The following is a 24,593-nucleotide window of genomic DNA, read 5'->3' on the forward strand; positions in this document are numbered from 1 at the left end:
TATGGCGATTCTCAGCCATCCAGGTCCCGGTTGTCCCAAAGGTGCTTTTTCAAAGAGGCAACTGGACTTTCTGGTTTTTCTTTGAAGACTTTTCATTTCTCATCCAAGAAGCTTCTGCAGCTCTGTTCACTGGAGGTTTTCAAGAAGAGACTGGACAGCCACTTGTCTGGAATGATAGGGTCTCCCGCTCAGGGAGGGCGTTGGACTAGATCGGGGGTCTCCAACCATGGCAAGTCCGCCAAGGCTTAAAGTTGCCATGGTTGGAGACCCTGGATTAGATGACCTCCAAGATCCCTTCCAACTCCGTTATTCTATTCTGTGTTAAGGTTGCACTGTGAGGCTGGGCTGCACCACTGCTCCAATTTCGTCCTGCCCGTTAGAGCAGGGGTCTCCAACCTTGGCAACTTCAAGACTTGTGGACTTCAACTCCCAGAACTCTGGGAGTTGAAGTCCACAAGTCTTAAAGTTGCCAAGGTTGGAGTCCCCTGCCTTACAATGATTAAGAAAACGAGCCAGAGCAGGAGGAGGAGGAGCCAGCGCCATGCTGACTGAGGGCGAGGAGGCCTTCCAGAGGCTTAAACGTCACGCAGAAAGGCGGCCATTTTGGAGAAGGGAAGGGAACGAAGCCACGGGATCGCCGCCGCGCAGAGGCGTGGCCGGCCGGTCTTGCCGGCCTCCCACCGGGGGAGGAAAACAAAAGGGAGGCGAGGGGCTGCCGTGAGGATTCGCGCTCTCCTCAACGGAGCCGGTTGCCATTCTCCGCCATGGGACACCCAGCGACCTGCCCTGTGCTGCTGCTCCTCTTCCTCCTGGTCAATGGGGAGCTTCAGGGCGACGCCGAGGCGTCGGAGCGAGCCACGCTGCTGAGCCCTTTCTTCGGCACCAAGTCCCGCTACGAAGAGCTGCACCCGTACCTTCTCCGGGACCCACTGTCTCTCGGGCCGCCGCTCTCGGGCTTCCCGCTGCCGCCGGCTTCCTGCACCCCGCTTCAGCTGAGCGCCGTCGTACGCCACGGCACGCGCTTCCCCACGCGCAAGCAGATCGAGAAGCTGGCGCGCCTGCACGGCCTCCTGCTACGGGGCGGCGGCGGCGAGCACTGCTCGCTGGCGGAGCGCCTGGCGCGATGGGAGATGTGGTACCAGCCGGACATGGACGGGAAGCTGGCCCCCAAAGGCTTCCTCGACATGAGGATGCTGGCCAAGCGTCTTGCCTCCCGCTTCCCCAGCCTCCTGGCTCCCGGTCGGCGCCTGGCCTTCACCAGCAGTTCCAAGCACCGGTGCGTGGATAGCAGCGCCGCTTTCCGCGAAGGGCTCCGCGAGGCGCTTTACGGGCGGATGAGCGAGGGCGGCAAAAACGGTGAGTCCGTTCTCCTCGGGCTTGAAAATGGGATAACTTGACGCGGGACAGCTCGCTGCGGAACCATTTTAACAATTTTATTTAATTATTATTCTTTTGTGTGTGTGTGTGTGTATATATATATATATATAATTAATATATAACACACACACACACACACACACATAAAATTTTGCCCTTCGCATTTCATTCTGTCCCTCCTTTGGCGTTGCTCCTTTCTTCAACGAGTCAACTGTTTTCTTTGATATTAGTGTAATTCTTGTCCTGCAGCGAGTTGACTGTGGTGAGTTGGCCGAGGCGAATTGTCATTAGACACCCCAACCCACCGGCTTCCCCCAAGTCAAAAAGGAAGAAAAAAACCCACCTTTCCTCCCCCTTGCATACTATTTAATAAAAATGGCATGCTATTCCCTCTTTACATTGCGAATTAGTTTCATAAAACGCTTCCCTCCTTTAAATTGCAAATTTTATGATCCGTCATCGTTTCCAATACAGATACTTTTTCTGCACCTATCTGATTTTTACTTTCTTTGAAGTTATAATTCAACCACGCAGAGGGGGGGAAGGGGAGACCTATACCCATAATACTGTAATCCCCCCCTTAAAAATACTTTAGACCTGAAAAGATTTATCTAGTAGCTGGAATACAGGCTGGAGGTATGTGTGTGGGGGGTGTCTTTTGGTTTTTCTGGTCTAAAGTTAGACCAGAACTTCTCTCCTCTCCCAGGCTGCTCAGCTGGCTTGGTAGAAGGGCTGTAGATAATGGAGCAGGTTATGGTAAGATTATGTTTAAATACATCTTGAAGTAACCGCATTCAGTAAACAGGTACAATTTGCACTTCTAGAGGTTCAGGATTCATTTGAGGCCCCCTCCTTTCCCCAGTGGCCTTTGCTAGTGTCATTTCAATCAGAATAAGAGCTGAAAAGGTGTAGAGTTGTAATTGCAGGAATGTTCTAATCTCGGATGGCAAACCTCAGATAAAGAATGTTTCCAAGCAAATACAACTCAGGTAAACAAAGTCACTAATCTAAAGGAGGATTAGAGAGAGGAAGTAAACATATGTTAGACTTTAGCTAGAGATAATTAATTGTATTAATTACTGTGCTAAACAGTAACGAAAGTTAAGCAGTAAAGAAAGTTAACCAATGATGGAGGATAATTAAAAATGTGTATAAATGCAAGACTAGACTCCAATAAAGATCATCATGATTCAGTTGTTCATGATCAAACAACTCGACTGCCTTGTCAGTACAACAAAAAGGACCTTGGAGTCATTTCCAGGGGTCGCCAACGTTTTGGACCTCGGGGACCACCAATCTCATAATTTTAAATCCCGCGGACCACTAATATGAATTTTGACTAATGGTGGCTTGCTGACATTGGTGGGAAAGTCAGTCCCATATTCCAGAGCTGCAGTAGTCACAGGACTGGCCCTTTGGTCATCCCAGAGCAGCTGCTCCTCCACCCATGTGCACCAGCCTGCCATGGACTCGAGGAGCTGCTCCTGGATGACCAAAGGGCCAGTCTTGTGACTACTGCAGCTCTGGAATATGGGACCAACTTTCCCACCAACATCAGCAAGCCACCCCGGGGTGGATTTCCCTTCCCTGCCGTTGGTCTTACCTTCCAGTTCTAGCTCACATGGCTCTACTCAAGGTAAGGTTTGCACTCACTGGCCAAAGGGTGGGGGCCAGTGGGTGGGCGGGCCATGTGGGCAGCGCAACCTTGTGTTCCTGTGCAACCTGGATTAATTGCTTTGGGGGGGACATTTCTCTGCAGAGCACCAAAATTTTCTTGCAGGCCACCAGTGGTCCCTGGCCCACCGAGCAGACAACCACTGTTTTAGTCCAACTCCTTGCTCAAGCAGGAGACCCTATACCATTTCTGGACAGATGGCTGTCCAGTCTTTTCTTAAAAATCTCCAGTGATGAAGCACTTACAACTTCTAAAGGCAAGCCAGTTAATTATCTTCACTGTTAGGAAAAGTTTCTCCTTAATTTCAGGTTGCTTCCCTCCTTGATTAGTTTCCATCCATTGTTTCTTATTCTGCCCTCCCGTACTTTGAAAAATAAATTGATCCCCTCTTTCTTTGTGGCAACCCCTCAAATACAGGAATACTGCTATACTGTCACCCCTAGTTCTTTTCTCTAGTCTGGCCATACCCAATTCATTTTAGGGTGTATGTGGGAGGAAAAGACCAAGGTAGAAATAACTGAACAGCGATTGGGCAAGATAGTAATTATTGTTTACACTTCTCTTCTGATTAAAAGCATTGTTACTCCTTGGTTGCTGAGCAATTTCCATAACATTTCAATTCTGGCTGGATTTCACAAGCAAATCAAAAGATCTATGGGTAGTCCTTGACTTTTCAGTCACTTGAATTATCAATTAAGGCAGTGATAGGCTGACACAACAGATACTTCCTGAACTTGTATATGACAGGGCAACCACATCCAAAGACATGTTTTGGCATGCTGCACTCCAGCCTCTAGATCTTGGAATTTCAGTCACTAAGTAATGTCATCATTAAAAACAAGATGTCACATGATTGCTTTAAGACCGTAATCCTGTCTTCCCTGTTGCACCTTAATAAAAAATCGTGTGTATCAAGCTAATCCATTCTGGCCTTGGTGCCTCCCAGCCCTGACCCTCAGTAACTTAAGGGGCTGATTCCAAATGTCCCCACCTGTTTATCTTCCCCCTATCTTTGTCCTAGCTCATTTTAGTTTGTTGTTTTGTTTGTTTTTTTGCTCCCACTGCTGATGAGGCATGCCTGGTCTGGCTACTGGGCCAGGCTGAACTGAGCTTCAGCTGCACAGGACTGGGTCAGACAATTGAAAGCAGTCCCTAGGTGACAGCATGGCGAAAATGCTCCTTTTTTTCAAAAAGCTGGACTGCAACATACCAAAACACCCATTGGTTGCCCTGCCACACACAATGTTGGTTATCCTGCCACACACAATGTTGGTTATCCTGCCACACACAATGTTGCTTGCCCTACCACACACAAGTTCAATAAGTCTCTGTTGAACCAGCCTATCACTGTCCTAATTCTTTTATCTCCAGCTGTCAGGAGAGGATATTCTCCAACAGTCCTAATAAATTTTGAAAAGAACAGCAAACTCATCTCTTACGTGGACCTTCTGTTTTCAAACTTTACTCGTACGTACCCTTCAATTATGTGGGCTTAAACTAACTTCAGCACCCTGTCATTTTTCCCATCACTTTATTTGCCGTAGTGGTTTTATCCAGAAGTCAAGAGAGTGGAGCTCAATAAGCAAGAGAAGCATTTTGGGGATTAATTCTTGCCCTGTCAAAATTCACTTGGCCTCTTACGGATAGTCCTTGACTTATAACCAAAATTGAGCAGAACATTTCTGTTGCTAAGCAAGATTGTTGTTAAGTGGGTTTTGCACGATTTTAAGATCTTTCTTGCCATAGTTTTTAAGTTAGCAACACAATTGTTAAGCGAATCTATCTTTCCTAATGACTTTGCTTATCAGAAGGTTGCAAAAGGTGGTCTTATGACCCTGGGGACACTGGAACAATCCTGAATCTAAATCAGTTGCCAAGCATCTGAATTTTGATCGTATGACCATCAGGATGCTGCAATACTCCTAAGTGTGAAAAATGGCCATACGTCACTTTTTTCAGTGCCGTTGTAGCTTTAAATGGTCACTAAACGAACTGTTTGTAAGTTGAGGACTACCTTTATTTGTTTGTGAGGGTCAGTCTCATCTCTAGCCATCCGTTGCTTTCACATTTGCTTTCTAATTCCTGATTTGGGGCTCATCTTTATGAATATGTGGTGCTCCTCCTTTCCATGCTTTCCATACTGATCCTCTTTTGATTGCCATCTCTTTCCTTTAAGAAGACATGTCTTTGAGTACCTCTTAAATTAATGTGCTGAATATGCTGTTAGTTTAGGAACCACCCAATTAGTTCTTTTGTGTTTATACTGCCTGCAGGCTATACATGGCCCTCTAGCTGCACAGTTTAACAATATTAATCATTCTAGCTGACTGCAAGCTGCATAATCCAAAGTATTCTGCCACAGAAATATTCTCAACGTTCTCATTTACAGCTATCTAGTGCCGAGAGAAAAAGTTAGATTAGGTGGAGTTTGTTTTGATGATCCTCAGATCCACCTTTGACCATTGATTTCCTAACACTTGTATGATTTCTTGTAAAACAAAGAAAACAAATATCTGCAGTGTAGGCTCTAAAATAGGTCAATATAATGTACAAACATGCCCTGAATTCTCTTTAAAGCTAGGGAGGAGGGAGAAAGTTCTGGTTCCATTTACATTGGATCATCACCCACTCATCATGACTCTCAGCCACCCACAATATTAAATGTAGTCTCAAGCCAGCAAAAGCTTGACTTTTCTAACCTTACGTTATACGTCATAGTTTTGGATGGGATGGCAGTCGCAGCAAATACCAGTATGTTATAGTCGTTAAATGTTGACCTGGATCAGATCTAATCTACCCTAAATTGTGCAATCTCATGGGTGGCTTTGAGGTAGTAATTCTCTTGTTCCCCAATACAGATAGTTCTTGACTTAGGACTATAATTGAGCTTGGAATTACATGATCACACCCAATTTTACAACCTTTTTGCGGGCTTTATTATATCAAGCTATTTTTTGCCAGAAACTAGAAGTAAATGCAGGTAGTCCTCAACTTATAACCACAATGGAGCCCAAAATTTCTGTTGCTAAGTGAAACATTTGTTAAGTGAATTTTACCGCATTTTATGACCTTTCTTGCCACCTTTGCTAAGTGAATTACTGCAGCTGTTAAGTTGGTATCACGGTTGTTAAATGAATCTGGCTTCTCCATTGACTTTGCTTGTCAGAAGGACGCAAAAGGGGATCATAACAACTGTCATAAATATGAGTCGGTCACCAAGCATCTGAATTTTGATCACATGACCATGGGGATGCTGCAACGTTCCTAAGTCACTTTCAGTCCTGTTTTAATTTCGAGCAGTCACTAAATGAACTGTTGTAAGTTGAGAACTATCTGTACCAGTTCCTGGCAAAAAAAGAAATATCAAAAATCGCAATCACATGACTGGAGGATGTCGCAAAAGGTTTTGAACACAGGCTGGTTGCCAAGCACCTCAAATATGATCATATGACCATTGGAACTTTGAAACTGGATTGTAAATAGATGTGGGAAAGTCCGTTGTAACTTCAAGTGGTTACTGATTGTCCTCAGCCAAGGATTATCTTTATACATCACAGGGTGTTTTTTATGGAGAACAATAGGAAATGTTACATACAATGCTACAGTCTATAAATGTATAAGTTAGAATACAGTGTTTCTCATATAATAAGGCCGGGTCTTATTTTTTTTTGAGCCCCGAAAAAATGGCTAGGCCGTCTTTTTGGGGGTGACTTAATTCCCCCCCCCCCTTGCATCTTCGGGCGGGCGGCAACGGCTTGGATGTTGACCTCGGCGTTGGTGGGGCACTTCGTATCGGGGTCAACGCAGGCAGCACCATATCCGGGTGTGCAACAAAAGTACTTCCTAACGGCAAGCCCCCCACCATTCCCCCCATTTCGCATGTTTTAATATAGGCCTTAATTTGGGGGGAGGGGCTTCATTTCATGCCTATAAAACATGCTGGGACTTCCTATTGGGGGAGGCCGTATTGTTGGAGAAACAGGGTAGAATAGAATAGAATAGAACAGAACAGAACAGAACAGAACACAATATTGGGCAAGTGTGATTGGACACACAAGGAATTTGTCTTGGTGCAAATACTCTCAGTATACATAAAAGAAAAGATACATTTGTCAAGAGTCAAGAATCTATTCTATTCTAAATAAGAATAGAAAGGCCGAAATATTAAAACCAAGTTCTGTTTTATTTAGTTTCTTGTTTGCTTATTCAAGAACAATTTTGGGGTTAAGGTCATTAAAAAAAGTACTTCATAACTTATTTCAGTAAATTAATCACAGATTTTAAAATTTATTTTTCAATTAACAAAATTAACAAAACCAAAGAGAAATAACACACATAATTATAAAAGAAGAAAACAGAAAACTTAAAGAATTTTTGCACTTCGCATTACACATTCAAAATTGAAATTCTCCATGAAGGGAACTACCTAGCTATTAGGGGACAGAAAACAAAAGAAAGTGTGTGCACACACACGTGTGTGTGTGTGTGTATAATATATAATAATATAATATATATACATATTCGTACACACACACGCACACATACACATACATAACATACGTACATACACACATACATGTTCGCTTACTGTTTATTTCGTCCTGTTAACAAGACCTAGAATGGAGAAGATTTTATGAGGCTTGTGTTCATATATTCTTATTACACTTTATTTAAGTAATAATTATAGTTCATAAAAGGTATTACTGAGCAGGTGTTGAAATAATGGATATAGATTGAAAAAAAAATCATATGAGTGAACAGTGTGAGGTGGCTTCAAAGTATTTATGTTGATTTTTATCACACTTTTATTATATTTTTATAAATAATTCAAAATTGCGACCATACCTAGTACTCCCTTTTTCTCCTGTTTTTCCCCACTGCAGCAACCCCTTGAGGTGGGTTGGATAGAGAAAGTGACTGGCCCAAAGTCCACTTTCATGCTTAAGGAAGGATTAGAATTTACAGTCTCCTGGTTTCTAGCCTGATGCCTTAAACCCGTGGTCCCCAAACTTGGCTATGCTGGCTGGAGAATTCTGGGAGTTGAAGTCCACAAGTCTTAAAGTTGCAAAGTTTGGAGACTTCTGCCTTAAACACTAAACCAAACTGATTAGTATCAAACTTCCAAACTTGAAGTATGGTTTCTAAATCTCAGGAAACAGTAATTCCAATATAATCTGCACTGGTTATACCTCAACCTGAGAATACTATGACCTATTCTTAGAGCAGTGGAGAAGAATGACTTGAAAAGAAGTCCTCTGAAGAGAGAATATTTAGCTTTAAGAAAAGACAAGTGTGGAAAGGTACAGAAACATTTTTCATCAAGTTCCAAAGTGCTGTCCCTTAGAAGGTTAAGATTTGTTTTCTGTCATTCTGGAGCATAATAATTTTCTTAAAAGACAGATTTACGAAAAGACAGATTTCAGCTAAATATTAAGAAACATCTCAAAGCATTCAACAGTAGATCCAATTTTCAAGGAAGACAATGGCTTCCTTTCACTAAATTTGTTCAAACAAGAGCAGAGTAATAATCTGTCAGGTCTATTTTGATGTTAGTGTCTTATTGTTGGCTGTAATCAATTTTTTCGAACTTGACAACTGTAAGATGTCTGTACTTCAATTCCTACAATTCCCAGACAACATGCCAAGTTTGAAAAACAGTGGACTAGATTATCGTCTCCATCTCTATGATTCTGTGTTTTATGTTGGGACAGAACAGGAAGGGTTATAAAACCAGTAACTAAGGTTCCAGCATCTTTAATTGTGGTGGCATGTCTCTGATCTTGATGTATTTGGAAAAGAAGATAAAAAATAGCTGTCAGTTTTGGGAAACGATGGCAATGCCAACATTTTGAGAGTGGGATTCAATAGCTACAAAAATGTGGCAATGTATATCTAAATGGTATATTGTTAATTTTACCAATTTGGAAGGTGACTGCATTTTAGGCCAACCTCGTTTTCTGCTGTGCTTTGAAAAGTAGTCAAAAACATCAGCAAAAAGAATGTAATCCCTGCTTTGTTCCTCATGTATTTGCACATGGAAAAAGCTGGGGATAGACCAGGACAGACTGAGGGATGACTAACAATAGTCTTTCCCAGCAACAGTGGCTTCATCAAGCAGTAATTAAAATTAATTCAAAATAAATAGCCCCTATGACCACAACTGGGATTGGAATTTCCATCACTGGGCAAGGTCATCATTAACTGACTTGTATTTGATTTTGCGGCCTTTTTGCCTTGGTTATAACCTCATTCATTACAGAATCATACTGCTATTAAGCAAATCTTAACCTTCCCCTATTGAATTTCCTTATCAGAAACCAGCTGGGAGAGAGTCATAAATGGCAATTATATGACTCTGGGGTGCTATAATCATTGTAAATACAAGCCAGTTGTCAAGTACCTGAATTTTTAAAATGACTGTGGAAGATGCTGCAGTTGTCATATGTGTGAAGACCAGTTTTAAGTCCCTTTTTTTCAGCACCGTGGTAACTTCAAACAGTAGCTAAATGAACGCTCCAAAATCAAGGACTACCTAATTAAAAGTGTTACAACCAGTGTTCCTTAAATATGTTCCACAGGAGGCCACTGTTTTTGCCTACAATTTCCAGATTGAGTTATGAGTGTGTCTAAGAATAGTTTAACTTTGTGTGTGCATTCACTCACCATGGCAGTGCAAATCATCAGAAACAATACTCTTAAGACATTTCAAGCAAGGAAATAATAACATTTAATCTTCAGCTCCATAAAGTATTGCAACTTGAAGCTATACACTATTCTTTGACACACTCATAACTCAATCTCCGTTTAGACCTCTGCAGGCCTCAGCCGGCATTTTTCTGTTGAAAATGGAGCATTGGAGGGGTGGGGCGGGCTGACCCGCCTCTCCTAACCTCCATTTTGCCCAGCAAAGTGCTGGACAAATGTTGCAGAGCCTCTGCGGTTGTTTGTAAAGGAGAACAACAGCTGTGGTGCTGCAAGATTCATAGTTTTGGGACTTGTTCATAAACATTAGGGGGCGCTGATTGTATAACTTCAAACATTCGCTAATGGAACGCTCATAACTTGGGGATTACCTGTGTCATACTGTTTGTGCCACACCCAGGGATGCTGAAAAATGCTTTCAAAGGATATTTAGTGAAATCTTCATCACTAGGAGAAAAGATGTTTACATAACTGATTTAAAGCAATTAAGTCTTTAAATGTAAACTAGTAGTTAAAACGGCAATGTGATGACATAATGATGAAATAAAGAAGTCACTAACATTACTTTGTTAATTTTCAGTTACCTTGACAGAAACATTTGAAATCAATGATAAATTGATGAGATTTTTTGATCACTGTGAAAAATTTGTACAAGACGTTGAAGACAACGACACAGCCTTATATGAGGTTGACGCCTTTAAGGAAAGCCCTGAGATGATGAAGATAGTGAATAAAACCATACAAAATTTATGTCTACCAGCAGAAGACTTAAATGCAGGTAATACTCTGTCATTAATGTCATAGTTTTAATTCCTTTCGTGTCTTTTGGCAGTGTTTCTTGTTCTCCGTGTCTATCTGAGCCTCTTTCTTCTTCCTTTAACTCCGCCTCACTGGAATTTCTTTGTTCTTCTGCCATCGCCATTATTTTCTTTTCCAATATTTCCAGTAATTCCCTTCTTTCTTTCAGCATTCCTCTTACAGTTTGCAATTCCAACTTAAAGTCTTTGCTTTTTTCTCCAAGCACCCAAATTTTGATCATGTGACTATGGGGACTGCTCCAGTTATAAGTATGAGGACTGCTCGTAAGTTGCCTTTTTTCAACACAGTCATAACTTCGAATGGCTGTTAAATGAATGGACATAAATTAAGGACTACCTGCACATTTGCCACTAAGAGTAAAAACTGAAACTTGATTCACGTTTATGTGGTAGCCTGAAGAGAGGAGACAGACGTTTACCATTGAGTCCCACTGGTTGGAAAGGCTTTGTATGATCAAGTGTGGAGGACAGAAAGGAAGTAACCTGTCAGCAATTTTCATGCAAAGCTCAGGTAATTCAATCCCCAAACATGTAACTGCCGTAGAACATCCACTGCTAGCAAGCTGAGTAGCTACTAACTAATAATATCCTTGCAATCGTACATTGTTTATACTTCCTTTTATTAAGGCTTGAGTAAAAGCATGCTACAGATATTAGGATCACTGTCTTTTCAAAAACCCGAATAGGAGAAAAATCTTAAAATTCCTCAGAGTAACGATGTTGAGTTATATAAGCAGTGGGCTTTTTAATTAGAATATTCTGAATGATAGAAAATACAGTAAGTACAAGTAGATAGGTAAATAACTAGGTTGTCCTATAGTATGCATGCTGATTTTGTATAGTATATTAGTATCTGCCTACATATGAGCATGTAGAAAAGATAATATATTAAGTTTCAGGTTTCACACTTTGCAGCTTAAATGAACAAGCATTTGAACCAAGTTTGCAAGCACCTCCAGAAAATAAGGACTTATAAAAATTCTGTTTTTGCTTATACTAATCAAACAAATTCACTGCAAACCCATAACACCTGTCTGCATATCATTTATGAATAATATAGATAAGTTTGTATGAAACACCTGGCAGTTCGTACTTCATATTCATCTTGACATCTGACTCAAATTGTAGATGCAGAAATTGTAGATAAACCAATAATCTCTGTATGGTACTATACATTCAGTGGAATTGCAAGAATTGTCTGGGAAAAAAAGTAACAACTTGGTTTGTGGTACTTTGTGTTCTACTACCACATTGCTTCTCTGTATATAGGGCTCTGTTCCTGGATTATTGTTTCTGTTTCCTTTTTTCTTCACTGATATGGCAGTATTGTAAAGAAATGTTTTCTCCTTTTTTGAAGTGATTTTTTTTCATCTGGCCATTTTTGAATAAGTATCTTAAAAACCAATTTAGCTTATTGCTATCTTATTGTTCCTTTTCCTCCCCTGCAGATTTGGTTCAAGTGGCATTTTTTACTTGCTCCTTTGGGCTAAGTATAAAAAACATTAGCTCCCCCTGGTGTTCACTGTTCAACAAAGAAGATGCCAAGGTAAGTGTTGACTACAGGTAGTCCTTGACTTATGACCACAACAGAGCCCAAATTTTCTGTGGTTGAGTGCAGGGGTGGGGTGCAAATATTTTTACTACTGGTTCTGTGGGCGTGGCTGGGTGGGCGTGGCCATGTGACTGGGTGGGTGTGGCTTTTTTTTTCAGCAGCAGCAGCACCCCCTGCGCTCCATTTTTGTTTTTTTGCCTCCTGGGGACCCGTTTTTGCTCCCAGGAGGCCAAAAATGCCTCCTGGGCAAAGCAGTAAGACAGCGAGGGGGATCCCGGTACAACTGATCACCAGAATAGCTGATCATTGGGAGGGAAAAAGAAAGAAAAGAAAGACTGGCTTGGCTGAATCGGTAGCTATTTTTCACTGCTGATTCGGCCGAACTGTAACATTTTTTACTACCGGGTCGCCCGAACTGGGCTGAACCGGTAGAATACCACCACTGGTTAAGTGAGACATTCGTTAAGTGAGTTTTGCCCCATACTACGGCCTTTCTTACCACATTTGTTAAGTTAATCACTGCCATTGTTAAGTTAGTAACATGTTTGTGAAATGAATCTGGCTTCCCCACTGACTTTGCTTGTCAGAAGGTTGCAAAAGGACATCACGTGACCCAAGGGCACTGCAGTCGTCATAAAAACCAACCAGTTGCCAAGCAAAGAAATTTTGATTATATGACCAAGGGGATGCTGCAACGGTTGTAAGTGTGAAAATGGGCATAAGTCGTTTTTTTCAGTGATGTTGTAACTTTGAATGGTCATTGAATGAACTCTTGTAAGTCGAGGACTACCTGTATTATCTTTAAGCCATTTAATGTGAAATACCAGAGTATCCCATCTAAGCTGGCATTTTTAATTGAACAGAATGTTCAATATTTATTTCTAGGTACTTGAGTATCTGAATGATCTCAAACAGTATTGGAAGAGAGCCTATGGATATAATATTAACAGTCAGTCCAGCTGCGTACTTTTCCAAGATATCTTCAAAAATTTGGACAAGGCAGTTTCAGAGAGTAAAAGGTATGTTTTGAAGGGGAGGAAGGGAACACTACTTTGGGACTGATAACTTGCAATAGTAGATTGGCTGATTGATACTTGATAGCAATAAGTTGGCTCTGACTACCGTATTTGCTGGCGTATAAGATGACTTTTTTGCCCTGAAAAACATGCCTCCAGCAAATACGGTATATCCACTGCCGGCTCTCGGATGCTTGTGGGACGCAGCAAAGGCGCCTCTGGCTTCCCAGATCCCCCGCGTCGCTTCCGCCAAGAGCCTCCCCGCGTCAGGTTCGAATCCCGCTCGCCTCGCTCCGCCCGAGGCTGCAGCGACTGGGGGGAGTGAGAGCATGGGTCGCTCCTGTTGCCCCAGGCAGGGCCATGTGAAGGCTGCCCGCCTTCCTGCTCCTCCCACGGCCCCTGGCACTCCGCCCTGCCGCTGCAGCCCCGGGGATTTCTGGAGGGCGTTTCCGGTGACCCCGCCGGGATCATTTGGCTGACCTAGCGGACACGTTGCAAGAGGACTCTGTTGCGGGAAAGCCCGAGGGACTCCGCCGGGAAGGGCCAGGGTTCTGGAGTAACGCCTGCCTACTCCGAGACACACTCCTTTAGACCAGGGGTCCCCAACCGCCGGTCCACGGACCGATACCGGTCCGCGGAACAACTCTTACCGGGCCGCTGGTTGCTGGGCGCCGCCATCTTTTTTGGTAAAAAGTGCTTCCGGTGAGCTTTTCGGGTAGAAAGCTCACCGGAAGCACTTTTCGTCAAAAGATGGCGGCGTAGCGCTCGGTGAGCTTTTCCGGGTAGAAAGCCATTTCTACCCGAAAAAGCTCACCGGAAGTGCTGCGCCGCCATCTTTTGAAAAGTGCTTCCGGTGAGGTCACCAGAAGCACTTTTTCGTCAAAAAGATGGCGGCGCCCTAGTTGATGCCGGTACCGGGCGCGGTGCCCAGCTGATGCCGGTACCGGGCCGCGGCATCAAAAAGGTTGGGGATCCCTGCTTTAGACAGTCCATCTAAGAGAGTTCAAACATCCTTCACTCCCAACACAGAATAACATACACACTGTGTAAATATTGGATGATTAGTTACCGTATTTGCCGGCGTATAAGACGACTTTTTTGCCCTGAAAAACATGCCTCCAAGTGGGGGGGTCGTCTTATACGCCCAGTCGTCTTATACGCCGGCAAATACTTGAATGTATTTGTATCTAGTTAGTATTTCTGTCCAACATTTTAAAACATTTTAGAGATTTTAAAAACAAAAGTATAAAATGATTTTTTTCTGAATAAGCCATAATCTAAGATACAGGATTTTTTTAAAAGTACAGTTATCCCATTATTTAAGTAGAGGGGGTGGGGGGGTCTCCAATGTGCAGTCTTTAAAATGTACATAACAAATTGATTGATCAATAATAGGTACTTATAATGATTACTCGTGGGTGTATTTGCCTCATGGTATTTAATGATCACGTCTAATAAATTTGTTTCAGTGAAGATAAAAATGCCACAGATCCAAATCAAGATGCCAGTAAATATCCCAATTGCAAATACTGCCACTGAATGGCTTCCTTATTACACAGTATCTTCTTCTTTTCAGGCACAAATACTAATACATTGGCTGCAAAAAAAAATTCTACTTTGGATTCCTGAGTTTTGCCTAAAATGCTTAACCAGCACATAGCATGTCATTGAACAGTAACTGTTATGCCTAATTCAGGCATTGTTTGGTATATTTAAAATTTATGTATTGTATGGACACCCTCTGGAAATAATACTGCTAATGGTCTGAAACTGATACTACATGTTATGGTCAACAGTTGTTATGGATGGATGGATAGAAGGATCAATCTTTGTGCTAGCCGTCTCTTCAGTAGGCACTTAATCCTAAATAAATAGAGAAGTCCAATAAAACAAGGACCTTGAATCATAGAACAATATAAAAAGTAGTGGATATAATTTATAATTAAAATAAATACTGAAAGTAGTGGATATAATTTATAATTAACTATATTTTTAGAATGTAGATTTTTTTAAATTACCTTTTATTTTTTATTTGATGTGTTACCAAAACAGAAGTCTTTGAAATGAATATTTTGATGTAAAATAAAAAGTAAATTACCAGTGCCTATAAAATAATTCAGAATTAATTGATTAAGAAATTATGGAAATAAGGTCCACATATTGATATAGGTATAGCATAATTGTTGTCCAAAGGATCATTTCCCCCTCCATGGGAATGTATCTTATAAAAGACAAGTTCCAGTAATATTGGGTTTTTTATAGATGCCAACATAAAAGTTGTTTATCCTTTTTATGCATTAATAAAATGAATGAGTTTGCTGATGACTCAGGATCATAACCAGCATTTAGAATAGTACTAGGGACAAGTAAATAGACTTTATATAATGGATTTCTTATGCTGGGTCCAAAATGAGATCATGTGATCACAGCAAGAGTTGGGGCTGTTGAAAATTCGAATCCAGGTCATGAGTAACTTGGGAGGCATCTATCACAGCATTGAACCTCCAAGCAACCAGTTGTAAGTCGAGGATTCCAGTTAAAATTCCAGCCCAGCCTATGCCTAGAGGCTCTGACCTCACCTCTGGTTCTTTGTTATAGCCCACATGGACAATCCATGCATGCTGTGTATTTCCAGGGGTGGGCTTCAAAAATTTTAGCAAAGGGTTCTCTGCCCAGTTGCTGGTGGGCATGGCCATGGTGGGTGTGGCCTAGTCGGCCTCCTGCACCATGGTGTGGGGGCACGTTTTTGCCTTCCCCGGGCTCCGGAGGCTTTACTTGGCTTCCAGGAGGGCGAAAACGGCCTCCCCATCGAACCCCCAGCAGCCCACCCCTGTGTATTTCTCAGGAGTTTCCTATGCTATTTAGCAGACAGCCAGGATTTAGCTTATACAGAATGTTTAAGCCTGACTGCAAAGTGGGTCCTATTGGAACAGGGTTTTGTAAATATCAGTTGTATGGCTCACAACTTCTCAAACAACTGCCCTTGCCTTCATTATGGATGAAGAGTAGAAACCAGGGCTAGAAGCAGCGCTACTCTGACTGTTTCCATTTTGATCCTGAATTCTGACAAATACTAACCGTAGTTAGACCCATTGCAATGCATTCTCATGAGGCCTTTCTATTATGGCTATGTATCCCCATTGGGATAAATTTTACCCATCATTTAACCTGAGTACAAGTAAAATGTTCATACTACACCTCTTCCGCTGTCTCTCTTATAGCTATTATGTGCAAATTTGCTCCTTCATTCTATTTATGGTCCAATAACTTTGTTCAAACATGCAGTGTGAAAGGAAGGATGTGCAGCAAAGCATAATTCTGCTTCCAAGCTACTCTCTGAAGAATAGTAAGACAAAAGATTATAGAAGCTAAGCTTAGTTGGCTACATTTGTCATGATTCATGGTAGATAGGTTGTGTTAAATCTTGGTGTCAGGCAGTGGTAGGATTCAAAAAATTTACTACTGGTTCTGTGGGAGTGGGGTGGCTTGGTGGGCGTAGCAGGGGAAGGATACTGTAAAATCTCCATTCCCTCCCCACTCCAGGGGGAAGGTTACTGTAAAATCCCCAATCCCTCCCCCACCCCACTAACCTGCTTTCCAGCTCCATTCTCCTGTGCAGGGCAACAAAAATGGGTGGTGGGCCAGTCAGAGGTGGTATTTGCCAGTTCTGTGAACTACTCAAAATTTCCACTATTGGTTCTCCAGAACTGGTCATAACCTACTGAACACCACCTTTGGTGTCAGGTAACATATTAATGCAGCCATAATTCTTTCAGAAAGCCATGGAATGAAGGGGTGAATTTCTACTTGAGAAAGGAAAACCAATATACTCCCAGCCTTTTAATTATGATTAGGAATGCTGCATTTGTGTTGGCCTCAGTTTATATTAAAACCATTTAAGGCTAGAGTTACAGGCAAGAGTTGTGTCCACACTGTTCCACAGCTACTTGGTTTTTAATGAGACTTTCAACACATGGTGTTCTATCTCCGAACACTTGATGGCAGTGTAAATACAAGATGTTAGCGTATGTTTTCATAATACTGCCTTAGGTTATGTAATTCAATGTGTCCATTTCTTCTTTATATTTCTGAACAAATATAACCCTGACATAATGAAAGGATTAGGTAATTTGGAGCTTTTTTTAATAAAGTAAGGATAAAGTGACTGAGTGACTTAGAATGTGTAACTTACTGAGTCAAGATGGTGATAAAGCCACACCTAGAAGGTTAAGACAGAACTAGGATCAAGGCTAATGTTGCCTTTCTGCTGTTTGAATAGCATCCCATTGAAAAAAATGCTCAAAATTAGCTTTGCTGAGACTATGGCAGGGATATCCCCTAACATAGAGGCAGGGAGCAGCCAAATAATTGGCAAATATAGAGCGCATAAGAGGGAAGATGACTTTAACCCTAACCCTATTCAATTATAAATCCAACAATAATTCAACTACAGAGATGAATCTAGGAGTAAAATTTAACGTCCTTTTGGTCTTTCCTTCCTTGATGAGCAAGCTTTCCTACAGACAGTTTTGCAGCCTAAATAGAAGGAAGTGGATTCTTATTCCCCAGTGAACAGGTTCACTCCCAAGGAGGCTGGTGTTTCCCCTAACTATAGAGTCTCTTTCAAATGTATTTAAAATAGGGCAGTGGTCCCCAACCTTTGAGGCTTGGCAGCCAAGCAGAGAGGGGGGAAGGAAAAATGGGCCACGAAAGCAGTGGGCTGGCAACTCTACTTGCTGTATGCATGGGCGCTGACCCGGGGCTCACATGGCCTGGTTGTGAATAGGCCACAGCCCGGCAATGGGCTGTGGCCCAGGGGTTGGGGACGCCTGAAGTAGGGGATAAAGGGAGCTTTACCTACAAAAATTTACCTAAGCATTGATTTAGCAACTAGATCCCATCTCCTATTGTATCTGATCATCCTAGCAGATGGCAGAGCCCAGTGGGTCATGCGATTAGGACACTGGGCTGAGGATCAGCAGGCTCATGTTCAAGGCCCAGTTGCTTTTGCATGATGGGGTGAGCTCCCGTCACTCACTTCATCTCCTGCCAACCCAACAGTTTGAAAGTGGGCAACTGCAAATAGACAGATAGCTTTGATGGGCAACTTAACAGGGACATGAAAGGAGCCCCAACTGGGTGTCCCCTGGGCAACAGGGATGTCACCTGTTGATCTTTTCACCACAGAAGAGCTGCCGTGCTTCTAGCACAGAAGTATAATATCCTTGGAAGATAAACGTCTTGTAAGGCATGATAGGAAATGTATCTATTTAAAAAATAAGAGAAAAAAATGGTAAACTTCATTTGATTTTGCTGAAATTTTTTTTTGTAAAGTGATGTAGAGGTTAAGCTATTGTGCCAGGAAGATGCAATGAAGATGTCAGCCTTAGTCATTAATTAGTCACTGAACCTAATCTTCTTTACCATGTCTGCTTGCTGTTGTGGGGATAAAATGAAGGGAGATCCCCATGTAAGCCACTTTGAGCTCTTGGAGAAAAGTCAGGATATAAATGTAACAAATAAGTAAAATATTGTAAGAAATAATTGTTGAAGCATGGTCACATTTACCTGCAGAACTACTGAGGTATTGTTATACTAGATTGGAATTGCCCCCATCTATTTGGCAGAAGCCACATGGACAATTTTGGTGCCCAAATGAACTGCATTTATACAGAATGGAAACTGAACCAGATGATTGAAGTATAATTTAAACTGGCTCAGGAATTCTGGGAGTTGAAGTCCACAAGTCAAAAAAACGCCATAGTTCCCCACCCCTGCTCTATATTGGAACCCAAGAGATCTTGTCATACTCCCGTTGGAGCCTGAATCTGCAGAGAAGGATGAGCCGGAGCTGGAGCCAACAGAGATCGTAGGGGTGGCTTCATTGGCTTTGGAGGAGTGTGGGGAGGAGTAGGTCGAGGCAGCCCGGGGCCCCTCAGGGTTGGGACGGCTTGTTAGCAGGGAGGAACGAGGGCAGGATGACTGTGAGAGGGCAAGCAGTGGACCTGAGCGACAGAGCTCAGGTGATGAGACCACCCCCTCCTGATCCCCGAGCACAGAGAGTGGAGAGAAGGCAGGAACAGCGCAGGTTGACCCGACAACTCAGGAGGAGAGCGCCCTGCCCCTCTTCAAAAGGCACACCTGGGGACTGAGATTTAAGGACACACTATGGGGAGGGGCATTTATCAGGAGCAAACACTGAATTGGTACAGACATTTGGAGTTTGCAGGACTTCTTCCTTACTTGTGAACTCAGTGCCTTCTTCCTGACTTCATGTACTCAGCACCTTCTTCCTGATTTTGTGGATTCATTGTTGGTTCCTTGTTTCGTGGTCTCATTTCCCTGTTCCTTTGTTTTGTCAGAGGCTAGGCCAGAGGCTGTGTTTATGTGTGCGCTTTGCTCTGGGATGCGCCAAGAACATGGGAGTGTTTGAGGGAACATTGGGAGCATTAAAGAGGGTTTGAACGCTCAGCTGGCTGTGTGACCTTCGTGCCTTATCCTGCGTCCTCACAGATCTTTAAATAGATAATTGTGTTTGCAGAGAGGAAAGAGGTTTACTTATTCTACTTTTACTTATTTACTTAAAACAATTACATAAAACAAGCATTGGTAGTCCTTGACTTAAAATCATTCATTTAATGGACATTGGAAGTTAACAGTGGCACTAAAAAAAGTGACATATAACCATTTTTCACACGGCTGTTGCACCATCCCCACGGTCACATAAGCAGAATTTGAATCCTTGGCAACTAGCTCATGTGTATGGTGGTTACAGTGTCCCAGGATCATTTGATTTTTGTGACTCTCTGACAAGCAAATCATTGGGGAAGCCAGATTCACTGTACAGCGGTCTTACTGACTTAACAACTGCAGTGATTTGTTTAACAACTGTGGCAAGAAAGGTCATGAAATGGGACAGAACTCACTTAATTATCTCGCCTAGTATCCGAAAAATTGGGCTCAATTATGTTTGTAATTTGAGGATGATCTGTAAAACTATAACAGGTTAGCGGGCTCTGGGTGAGCTGGGTGGTCTAAGTATTCTACTATTAAAACCATCGTGCTCTTCCAACAAGAGACGTGGGTGAGACTAATGCGGAGAAGTTAGGCGTTTTGTTGTCTTCAATTAGGTGGTTGAGCTGGAAAATCCTAAACACAGCAAAAGAATGCGGGAGTGTATTTTTGCCCATTATATCTAAGATTCAGGATGGGCCCAAAAAGTCTTGGGATAACTAGAACCAACAATGCCGGACACTGACAGCGTTACCTAGTTTGGGTAATGAAACGCCTGCAAAAAAAAACAACCAAGCTCAGGGAGCACCAAGGACACCTCAGTTCAACCCTGAGCCACAAATAGTCTCCTTTATTGGAACTAGAACTAGTTTAGATAGAATTGGTAGGGAAAGTTTGAGTAGACACTTCAATAGCCTTTGCTCCCATTTTCTGCCATTGCAATTCTTTATTTCTTTGCTCATTCTGTTAACAGGTTAATGATTTCTGGCTTTCATATGCAGATTCAACCTTATGTATTTTATGTACTTAACCTGTATCTTACATGTTTCCTTTTTTGCTTTTCTTGAAGTACAGATGCTTTAATCTTACGCTCCAAAACTACCTGAGCTTGGTAAACTTGGTTAAAAGGAAACACAGGAGCCTTTTTTACTTAAAAGCTTAATCTTGGGGAACGGGGATTTTCTCTCTTATTTCCTCCAGTTTCTGAACGAGAGGGGACCTTTCTACAATGGGATGCAGGATATATTTCTATTGTCCCAAAATATTAATAATGACAATTAGAACAATGGAGTTCAGTAACATCCCAGTTTGTACTTTTGATTACATGCAGGTTTTTTTCATGAGGGTCATATTTAAAACGGAAGGTAGAGGCAAGACAAAAACTAAATTGGATTTCATTTAGTTTATAAGAATTTAATATAGTTACAAAGTGGTTAAGTGGTTAGAAAGCTAAGACAAAAACTAAATTGGATTTCATTTAGTTTATAAGAATTTAATATAGTTACAAAGTGGTTAAGTGGTTAGAAAGCTAAGAGACAGTGAGTTTTAATATCACCTAAAAGCTAACTGAGTCACCTTGAGCTAGTAACACACTCTCAGCCCAACTCACCTACCTCACAGGATTCTTGTGGAAAAAATAGGAGGAATGTGTCGAATATGTTCACTGAATTGGATTATTTGTTTAAAAAAATAAAGGCAGGATACAGATAATAAATAAAAATAGTTACGTTTCATATTTTCTGCATTCCATTGGAGCATAAGGAAGTTAACAATATTATAAGGAAATAAGTAATAATTAAATTTTATTATCTTATTATTAATATTTTGGGACAATAGATACATTTTCCGCATTCCATTTAAGCCAAAGGAAGGTAACAATATTGAAAGGAATAAGGAATAATTAAATTTTATTATCTGTCACATTAATTGATTGGGGAGCTTATGATCTTCTGATTTATAACGTGGAAGGAAAACTTATTCTTGTTGACTTGTTACCATTTACATACATAGAGTAATCTAAAAATATCAAAATGGCTATCTCTATCGAGCTGCCAACTTTCTTTCTCTCAAGTTCAGGTACTCATTCTCTGGAAGCAACTCCTTCTATCCATATGAGTTGCCAGTTGTCCTTAAGTCATGGGTGGGTTTCTACCGGTTCTGTCCACCTCTGTAGAACCGGTAGCTCTGAAGAGCAGCAGACATAGAACCGGTTCTATGTCTGCTGATGTTTTTGCCCACCCGCCCACTCGGGCTCTTAACCTGATCTTTATTTCCTGATTTTTCAACTTCAGCTGCCGAACAAGGCACAGCTGCAGTTAAAAAAGCAGGAAAACATGGCTGTTTCAAAGGCTGCTTCTCTGCACATAGCATGCTGATGATGATTTACAGGTGCGTGGCTCGCAGCGTGCAGGGAAGCTTGTAAATCCTGAACCAGTAGTTAACCCTGTGGTATCCCACCCTTGTCTTAAGTGCAGGTCAAAGAAAAGGAGTTAAAGTTAAAACACTGTGTTGGTTGATTAGATACTTTCACTTTATATGCTTTTGGGCAAGATAATAGAACCAGGGAAAATTCTTGTCAAGAGTTGAGAAAGTCATCTTTTTTGATTAGCAATCAAGGTTTGTTGACCTATGTGGGTGATACCCTTATGTTGTTATGGTGCAAACAGGATTGTCAAACATAACCCTTTGCCTTAATAAAATAAAAAGAACATAAACATATTTTTATTGACAACTTGGTGTAGTGGTTAAGATGCTGGGCAAAAACCCAGGACACTGAATTCTAAGCTTCCTTTAAGCATGAAAGCAGGCCGGGTGACTTGGGCCAGTCACTCCCTCTCAGCCTAGCCCGCTCACAGGTTAGTTGCAAACACCTCAGGAAACTGGCCTCTGTAGTCTGCTAGAGACTCTGTCATTGTTTTTTTGAGGTACTTAGGGTAGGGTTTTAAAAACAAGCCCTATTTTGAGGAACTGACCATTATTTGAATGTATTATTTGATCAAAGCATGACTTTTTCTGACTGGATTGATCCTCTTAGCTTCAAATCACTACAATTAAATCTAGGTTTTCTACCGTACTAGCAGGTTTGACTACAATACCTAGTAACAAAACAATAGTTTCATATTCATCTGAACTTGGATATATTTGAGTAATCCTTTCTTTCTTGACTTCTAGGTCAAAATCTATTTCTTCGCCAGTGATCATCCAGTTTGGACATGCAGAGACTCTTCAGCCACTTCTCTCACTCATGGGCTATTTTAAAGACAAAGTGCCTCTTAACGCCAGCAACTATCACAGTCAATTGAAACGCAAGTTCCGTAGCGGTCGTATCGTCCCTTATGCTGCCAATTTGTTATTTGTGCTTTATCACTGTGATCAACCTAAGTCTCCTAAAGATGAGTATAAGGTTCAGATTCTTCTCAATGAGAAGCTCCTGCCTTTTACGTACTCGGGAAAAACAGTTTCGTTGTACACCAAACTGAAAAAACATTATAAATGTTTCCTTCAGAATTGTGAGTTTTCCAAAGTGTGCAGTGTCAAGAAAAATGGTACTAACATTAAAGGGACATCGTAAAAAAGAAAGACCACCAATGTTTCGACGTGTGCATATTTTTGGCAAAGGGTAATATTTTTGTTTTTGGCTATTAAGACTGGTGCACTGCTGGTGCTGTAGTGTTTTTTAAAAAGTCCTTAAATGTATATTTGCCATTTTCAATAGTGGCATCAAACCTGGAGCCTACTAGAAAGGCATACTGGATATTTCCAAAGCTTGAAACAAATTGATGAAGTCGCTCTACTCATGAAAAATAACTCCCTCTCTCCCTTTCCTAAATCAGAAATGATTGAAAAGTAATGATGTGCTGTTCAACATTCAGCTGACTCCATTGTGCTGGCTGCAGTCTGCTGTGAATAGTTCCAGAGTTAATGATAATGAAAAATGGTTGCTGGAATGCTAACTTGTAAAAAAGACGATTTCAACAAGTATTTCTTACTTTCGATTCCAAGGAACTTTCACATATTCCTGTTAATCTCAGGGGACTTTTGAGGCCATGTGAATTGCCTAAATATTCATTTCTCTGTATTCCATTTCAGTGGTTTAGCATACATTTGGGCAGCATAGTGGTAACTGACCATTCCATGATGCAATCATTTATTTTTAATGGTAGACTTTGTCCAGTAATAATGTTCAACTTCTAGGACCAGAAAAAGAAGGCCTGTGAACTTGCCATTTGGACAAAGGCCATTCCGGTTTCAGTATTTAACTATTCCAGTTGTCGTCTTCTGTATTCATATTGAAGGTGAAGAGTTAGTGGATTTTATTCCAGATCCAAAAAGATAAAGTCATTCTGTGATTTTTTTCAAAATCTGAAAAATGGCCTGAAATTTAATTTGTTTGGGTGTGAAAGAGAGGACTTAAAGTGGGAATGAGAAATGTCTACCATTCTAACTCCGAAACATCACTTTTTCTGAAATAAAGTCCATTTTGCTTCTGTATCTCTGCATTTCAGCTTCATAACGTTAGGGGGACAAATACAAGTTATTAAGAGTGCCTCCAGTCCAAGGGCGATTAGCTGCAAACTCCTGTTTAGAGAGTGGGTTATATTGCATGCTATAAAGTATATGGTGAAAATTCTCAATCTGTCTGTCTATCTATCTATCTATCTATCTATCTATCTATCTATCTATCTATCTATTCTTAAGTTTTCACGGCTATTTATATGTATGGTATTCAGCTTTGTTCGGTATTTTCCCACATCATTATAGTTGTGCTTTTAATGTTGTAGCAACCATTCTGGCACAGCAGTAGGCTAGCCCCAAATTTAAAACTGAAACAACTGTAAAAGTCTGACTTACAGATGAACTCAATACAGAAGCCTGATGATGGCAGATGAGATTCTGCCGAAACGTTGCTACAACTTTAAAAGCACAACTATAATGACGTG

At 41.5% G+C, this 24,593-nt stretch overlaps 1 protein-coding gene and 1 long non-coding RNA gene across 3 annotated transcripts in view; one reads left to right on the forward strand and one right to left on the reverse strand.

The window, feature by feature from the left end:
- Positions 1 to 24,593, reverse strand: part of LOC148130833 (uncharacterized) — a 55,817-nt gene that overhangs the window by 19,639 nt on the left and 11,585 nt on the right. The window contains exon 2 of one of the 2 annotated variants that reach the window (XR_015749349.1): positions 7,641 to 7,666. The exons of the other annotated variant lie outside the window; for it this stretch is intronic. This is a non-coding gene — a long non-coding RNA (uncharacterized LOC148130833). The remainder of the gene's footprint in view (positions 1 to 7,640; positions 7,667 to 24,593) is intronic. 2 annotated transcript variants of the gene reach the window in all.
- Positions 606 to 24,144, forward strand: MINPP1 (multiple inositol-polyphosphate phosphatase 1). Its single transcript, XM_026686768.2, has 5 exons — positions 606 to 1,356; positions 10,335 to 10,532; positions 12,021 to 12,118; positions 13,010 to 13,143; positions 22,825 to 24,144. Exons 1-5 carry the CDS (start codon positions 765 to 767, stop codon positions 23,222 to 23,224), a joined length of 1,422 nt encoding a protein of 473 aa, XP_026542553.2. The 5' UTR covers positions 606 to 764; the 3' UTR covers positions 23,225 to 24,144.

Source organism: Notechis scutatus, chromosome 4 (assembly GCF_049901735.1).
Source record: "Notechis scutatus isolate UNSWTSFEM ecotype Mainland chromosome 4, rNotScu1.2, whole genome shotgun sequence".
Taxonomy (NCBI): domain Eukaryota; kingdom Metazoa; phylum Chordata; class Lepidosauria; order Squamata; family Elapidae; genus Notechis; species Notechis scutatus.